We start from the raw sequence: 7500 nt of genomic DNA, 5'->3' as shown, positions 1-7500 counted from the left end.
TAAAACGTCCACTAGCTCTGATTTTTTTTTTTTTTTCAACAATCTGTGATTAAAAAGATAAAACAAGTTTTAGTTCTAGGATTCGTCTTCAAAGGCTTCCAATATCAGGAAGCTGCTCTTTTGTCTGCAACGTGTAACGGAAGTGCCATAAAGTTTTATGGTCCCCTTAACTTATTCCAAGCATTTGTCCCTACTGTAAATAGATCTCAGGCCAGATTGCAGATAACACAATGGAATCATTTTCTCAGGATTCAAGTCTTGAGGAGAAATTTACACACCATGAGAACAATTTTGGCTGTGTAGGGTATATACCTTCATCCCTTTGGGTTAGATATGCCAATATATACCATCATATTGGCTTGGGACTGTGGAATAGAAATATCAGGATCAAAGGTCATTCCCAGGTATGTCATTTTCTTAAATATATACTTCCAGATTATATTTGATCCTATATAAATTATTATATACTTCCCCCATGAAAATGTAAAGTATTTTAGTCGATAGATTAGATAGATAGATAGATAGATAGATAGATAGATAGATAGATAGATAGATAGATAGATAGATAGATAGATAGATAGATAGATAGATAGATAGATAGATAGATAGATAGATAGATAGATAGATAGAAAGATCAGAGATTAATTAGATTGTTCTGTTTCTTCATCTTTGCACCGTAATAATTCGTAGGTTTACCTGCAGACATGTGTAATGCCAAATTGCCAGATGACACACTCAGCTCTGCTACATAAGCTCTGTTTAGATAGGTACGGAAATATTACTACATTTTTAACGTTTAGTTAGTTTAGCCTCCAATTATCCCTAAAATATCTAATTTAAGATTGTCCTTCATATTAAATAATAGTCCCTCAATCTACCATAGGGACATTGGATGTACTATATTGAACACCTATGACAGAAATGCCACCATATCCCACCCCTGTAGAAATGAATATGAAAGCATAGATAAAGTTGATATTCGGTTCAACTGTTATATTACTTGCAGTTTATTCAATATGACAAAATATAGGTTTCATGATTTCTCACATATGAAATTGAAAGCAATAAATATATGAGTTACATTATCGAGTAGAACTGACTAGGAAGGATTATATTAAAACGATGACGTACAAATTGTGGCTTTATACACTTCAGCATTAATTACCAAAAATAAACAAAGGCATAAAAAACAACAACAAAATACAATAAATTACACTGAAAACAAGTCCAATGCTCCCCTCCAACATGCCCCTCCATGGTAATGGATCCTGCACAGAAACACAGTATAACAAATTATACCATAGTGTACGGGACTGGAAAAGATGTGGACGATTCTGACCCAATAGCAGAAAATAACAGAAATGCTACCTATCAATAGGACATAAAAGAACAAGTTCACTTGATACACTGGTGCCATTATGAAGACTAAACAAGTGCATGGACGGAATATCAGAATGTACACACATTCTAGTGTGTATCTACAATACTCTATATAACAAATAGGAAAGTTTCAGCTTGAAACTTTAGCCTTGTGTTCTTTTGCCTTTATATTTCTCCTATCTTTCTGGCCAGCGACCCCCCTATTATAATAAGCACAATATAATACAGCCACACTTTCCCTGCCCTTTCAGCCCAGTAGCCCAATTAGCATTTTTTTTTCTAAAGAACTTTCCTTGACCCTGGACAGATTGTAAGTAATACAATACAGCCTGGATGCGTAAACTGAAGCAAGGAGCTGCCTAGAGAATTTTTACTCCACCTTGAGACTCAAATTGGTCAAAATAATACAGATAATGGACAAAATACAGATCTATACACTATCTATACATGAGTGGGGTGTCTTAGGGAGATCTTCGGTGCAGTCATCAAGATTTTACCTTCCCTTGATCTCTTCCACCTCCCCTCATACAAACAGGGAAAATAAAAAGTTTCTGAAAGTAGATGTAGTAAAAGTAAGATTAAATATCTAAGCTCCTTCAAGGTTCCTTCTTAAAGGGAGTCTTTGCTTTTGACTTTAGAATCCTTCTTCCACTTCATCCTTCGGTTTTGGAACCAGATCTTGATCTGCCTCTCATTTAAACATAGATTGTTGGCTATTTCAATGCGCCTGCGACGTGTCAGGTATCTGTTAAAATGGAATTCTTTCTCAAGTTCCAGGGTTTGGTAGCGAGTGTAGCTCGTCCGGGAACGTTTGCCATCAGTCTCTAGAGGGGAGAAGGTAGTAGGGGTGAGTATTTAAAAAATGGGGACAATTTAAAGGACCTAATAATAAAATAAATCCTCCCAAATTATGATACTATTCCCTTGCACTGATGCACTGTGCATTATGTTCCTCACATGCAAAATATACAGACAATTACATACAGTGTTCTATTACTAATGCAAAACATGCAATTAAAAATAACACAACCCCCAATATATAAGATCCCATTACTTCAAATATTTTGCTCTAACCACAGGCTCCAGTCCTATTAAACAAATAAATAAATGCATATGAAAAGTTATTTATTTTTTTTGTAAGAAAAATCTTTTTTTATTCTGCCCCCTAAAAATGGAATTATTGTCTTTTCTCCACGTTTTGTTCCTATGATCCAATTATGCTACCATAAATTTGGACGTCTATAGCCTGTAAGCCTTTTAGTGGACAGTTTTACGAGCAATTGATGCCTAAGTCGTAAAATTTACGACCTCAGGTTTTTTTTATTATTTGCCCCGCATGGCCTATAAAAACCAATGCAAAACCCTATGAAACAAAAGCGAGAAGTGAAAGTTTACCATGGCTCATATGCAGTTTGGTCATCCAGGGGTATATTTGGGGTGGCTGCTGCTGCTGCTGTTGCTGCCCCTGTTGTGGTTGTTGCTGTCCTTGTGGGGTTGTTTGTACCGGCTCTGCTTTGATGTTCTCAATCCCTTTAGATCTGTCCTCCAACGAAGTGCTCACGGCTTTTTGATTGTAAATCCCAGGGCTTAGGGCACCCTGTTCTCCTCTGCCCAGACTGTGCCCAGCAGAGCCCATGACAGTACAGGAAGGCCGGTCAGAGTTAGTGGTGGGGTTTGAAGGCATGTCCAGACCGTTTAGAGAGTTTGAAGAACCAGGAGATGGGAATGTAATGCTCAGATCCAACCCACTGTAGCAATACCTGGATGAAGGGACCTCGGATACAGATCCATAATTCCCATAACTTTGCATGGAATAGGCAGGAACATTTTGACTTTGCTTATAGAATGAATTGGCTACGTATGAGCTCATAGCTGCTGCGGCTGCTGCTGCTGCTTCAGTTGATGATGATGATTATTATTAGTATTATTATTTTTTTGCACCCTTTGATTAGCCTTGATTTGTGGCCCTTTGAAGTTCAGGGGTTTTGTTCTCTAAAGTGCAGAATTTATAGCTGGGGAATCCTCTTTCTTTATTCTATGTGCTCTGCCCAAATATGGGATGTTTAAATAGAATCACGTGACTCTGTTGGCCAGTCATAAATTTGGCTTGATGACCCCAGGAGGTTATTGATGGAAGCCTGTGAAACGTATCTGATATGTTGGCAGAACAAACTCAAGGCCCCAAGTAGGAAAAGAAGACAATGAGGCCACAGCGTCACCTGGTGCCAGTAGGGTGGTACAGCACCTGCTACTAAACATGGCTGCACCACCATTGGTGTGATAGGTCAATGGGTGACTCGCATAACTTGTATTTTTATAACTATATCCCGACGTGAATAATTTATTCCAGTAGTGGTTGACCACCAATTGAACAAAAAATGTAATGGCTGCAGATTTTCCCCAGGGAATCTATTAAAAAAAACATGGCATTTTACTCGCATTTTCTCACCCCACCTATTTCTATTAAAGTACATGTGGCTTCTTTTACACATAGAATATATATTTTTTAATTAGTCAATTATCATTAATTCATTACACCTACTATTTAATTTAATCTGTTCTTTATAAAATGGGACCGACCACAAACTTAGCAGCCTGCTCTATCTTAAAGGGACTTATATATTTATAGAATATGGGGGGAGAGGGGGGTATAAATAAATTGTAATATTTACATATATTCGCCAGTCTCTATGATATATATATTTACAGATATAACCCCCATCAGATAAGACACACGTGTGTAAATAGATGTCAGCCCTATGGATGGCTTTGTTCAGTCTGTTCTCTGGTCTGCATGTTGAAATGCAGATTCCTTATCTAGGGAAGCATCTCCCAAACATACGTGTGCAATAAATAGTTTGTGGTTTTGATCACTGAAGTGAAAGTTCTGGTCTCTGCTTTTTTGTTGTGCATGGAAGATCAAAAAATGCAAATACCACAAGTCCTGGTTACATATCCCAGCTTCTTTCACTAATGCCTTTACTATGCAGGGGAACGATATTCGTATAGATTCATCAACTCTCTATGCCTTTCTTTCTCTCTCTCTCTTTCTCTCTCCCTCTCTCTCTCTCTCTTTTTCTCTCTCTCTCTCTCCCTCTCTCTCTCCCTCTCTCTTTATTTATATATATATATATATATATATATATATATATATATATATATATATATATATATATATGTGTGTATATATATATATATATATATATATATATATATACACACATATTTCTATATATTATTTGTATTGTATTTTTTTTTCAAGGTGAAAAGTTCAGCGCTCACATAATTGGATTACACTTAATGGTTGCAGAGTATAAAATCATTATCGCAAAAGAGAGTTTAGTTATGCTCAGCTTCCAAGCTTTCTGGTAGGAATTAGGTATATTTAGGCTTAATGTAGATAGATAGATAGATAGATAGATAGATAGATAGATAGATAGATAGATAGATAGATAGATAGATAGATAGATAGATAGATAGATAGATAGATAGATAGATAGATAGATAGATAGATAGATAGATAGATAGATGCATATATAATAAATTTCAGTTGCTCGATGAATAAACCCAATTTTCCTTACCATATCTGTCTTAAGTGGAATAATATCTAGATATTTATGATGCAATTACCACCCTGGTGCTTTTGTTTATTCCCACTTTTTGCAGTTTAATATTGACCTCAATAGTAAACACCAATAACATAATTTTTAAAGGTTTGTTATGCCTGTGTGCCATGTAAACATTACAAAAATAATCCTGTTTTTTTTATTAAAGATTGTGCATCGGTGCAGTATATTTTATATTACATTGTATTCTACGTGATTTGCTCTTTATGCGTACACCATGGGTTGGTGTATTATTTGGCTGCTAGTTTTTATGAAAGTATCAGAGACTGCTTTTGCCTATCCTGGGTATAATATGGGGACACTGACAATAGAGTGTATAGTAAGTACATAGTATCTAGTGAGCTGTTTGTGTTTTCTGGCTTCTTGCAGTCAGTCAGACAGTACACGTGTTTAGGAAGTTATCTTGAATGCAGAATAATATATCTTTATTGTGCTATGTATCCTGAATGTCAGTGATAGAGGATACAAGGGGTTTGTGAACGGTGTGAATGACTTTACACAAAGGAGACTGCCTTTGTTGTTCATGCTCGAGTAAAATGCTATGTATTTTCAGGAAATAAAATCCATAGACCCACATAAAAATAATATCAATTTTATTAAATACTCAACAGTTTGTCCATAGGACGTGATCTTTATACATAGTCAGTGAGACACAGAATGTAACAATTTTTCTACAGCTATGAAACTTTATTTTACGAGCTACTACTGAACATTGCAGTGCTGACATAAATATAAATATTGACACCACGGGCACAATGAGAAATAAGGTTCACACGGGAACTGTCACAGTATGGAATATGGAGGTTCATCCAAATAATACAGTCAGGCTATGGGGGAAATGCTATATGGACGTGACTCAGAGGGCATAGAGGGGGCAAGAGGACAGTTTCTTGGGGGAGCTCTTCACATTTGATCTGTGCTGGGTCCATCCCATCACACAACACACAACACACACAGGCAAAGTCTTGTTCTTCCTTGTGTTAGCAGGCAATGGTTCTTGCACAAGGAAATGTGGGACTTTTTGGAACACTGTCTTTTTTAAGCAAAGTTGGAGAAACAACATAACACAGAGACTCAAAGCCATAATGGTGGATAACAAAAACTGGCCAGAGCTAGCACACTGCAGGTTGTCCTTCTCCTTCATTGGATTGCTAGTCCACTTTTGGCTCTAGAAGAGATGTGTAGATATATATTTTATATATTTATATATTTGTTTCCATAATGCAGCCCATCCATATGCATTCTGCCAGCTGGGTGAGGAGGTGGAGGGGTGAGTGAGGGATGCTAATGGAAGCCCCCCATTCACTCTTTGGGTTGGTCTTCTGTGTCCTCTCGCTTCTCCTCCTTTCCCCCTGCCAGGCTGTCATCAGAAGCCCCGTTGCCCCCAGTCAGGGTAGAAGTCAGGTTACTCTCCTTTTTCCACTTCATCCTCCTGTTTTGGAACCATATTTTGATCTGACGCTCTGTTAAGCAAAGTGCATTCGCGATTTCAATCCTCCTGCGTCTGGTCAGATAGCGATTAAAGTGGAATTCTTTCTCCAGCTCCAGGGTCTGATAACGGGAGTAGATCTGGCGACCTCGCCTTCTGTCCGTGCCATAGCCCACCCCTAGGGAATCAGACACAAGATATACTGAGAATCATTAGTAAGAACCCCACAATCACATAAAATACCTGCAGTCTCTTAACTGTACTACTAGTCCATCCCTACACCCCAGCCAGGCTCAGCTTTAAATCTATCGATAGATAAATAAATAAATGGATGGATAGATAGATAGATAGATAGATAGATAGATAGATAGATAGATAGATAGATAGATAGATAGATAGATAGATAGATAGATAGATAGATAGATAGATCTATTAATAAATTAAAACCCCCTCTGCTGTACTAGCCCACCCTCACCAATCAGTTACTCATAATCAAATATAATATATGTCTATATGGAAATTAAAATATACTTTAAATATGTACATACCATACTAGTCTACATCCTCCCAGCCCTGTCAGTCTTAGCCCTCAATATTTTATATATATAAAATATATAAAATATGTATATATAAATATATATATACATATGTACAATAAAGTTCTCCTAAAGACTTACCACTGTACTCTGATAACTGTAAATATATTGTACAGTTAAATATACTTGACTATACTTTTTCAGTTGTTCATTATGCAAAAAATTTGCGCAAATATATATTTGCATTAATACATAAATATATATATATATATATATATATATATATATATATATATATATATATATGTATATATATATATATATATATATATATATATATATATATATATATATATATATATATATATATATATATCAGCATTACCCTCTTGCTGTATTAACAGCTTGTAGTAGGTAAAAGTGTAAAAAGAGTTTCCATCTATCACTTAATAAAGGAGAGGTATTTGTGTTTAACTCTTGACCCTCCATAAGGAAAGCAAACCTCGTTGAACTTTATTGCAGATCTTTG

The 7500-nt window shown here is 36.1% G+C and overlaps 3 protein-coding genes across 5 annotated transcripts in view; all 3 read right to left on the bottom strand.

Annotated features, from left to right (window-relative positions):
• Positions 1-7500, bottom strand: part of HOXC4 (homeobox C4) — an 80322-nt gene that overhangs the window by 62158 nt on the left and 10664 nt on the right. The gene's annotated exons all lie outside the window — the stretch shown is intronic.
• Positions 1990-3250, bottom strand: HOXC5 (homeobox C5). Its single transcript, XM_075850104.1, has 2 exons — positions 2776-3250; positions 1990-2204 (listed from the first exon to the last, which is right to left on the bottom strand). Exons 1-2 carry the CDS (start codon positions 3248-3250, stop codon positions 1990-1992), a joined length of 690 nt encoding a protein of 229 aa, XP_075706219.1.
• The window catches only part of HOXC6 (homeobox C6), a 1991-nt gene continuing 607 nt past the window's right edge, over positions 6117-7500 (bottom strand). The window contains exon 2 of the mRNA XM_075850103.1: positions 6117-6613. Within this exon, the coding sequence (XP_075706218.1) occupies positions 6309-6613 (305 nt within the window). The 3' untranslated portion in view covers positions 6117-6308. The remainder of the gene's footprint in view (positions 6614-7500) is intronic.

Source organism: Rhinoderma darwinii, chromosome 2, assembly GCF_050947455.1.
Source record: "Rhinoderma darwinii isolate aRhiDar2 chromosome 2, aRhiDar2.hap1, whole genome shotgun sequence".
Lineage (NCBI taxonomy): Eukaryota > Metazoa > Chordata > Amphibia > Anura > Rhinodermatidae > Rhinoderma > Rhinoderma darwinii.
Note: the sequence above shows the minus strand (reverse complement) of the source record. Positions and strands in the feature narration are given on the sequence as shown.

Coding starts and splice junctions, on each gene's coding strand:
- HOXC5 (XM_075850104.1), bottom strand. CDS start 3,250: ATGAGCTCATACGTAGCCAATTCATTCTATAAGCAAAGTCAAAATGTT. Junction 2,205..2,775: donor CAAACTGCATATGAGCCATG/GTAAACTTTCAC, acceptor TCTCCCCTCTAG/AGACTGATGGCAAACGTTCC.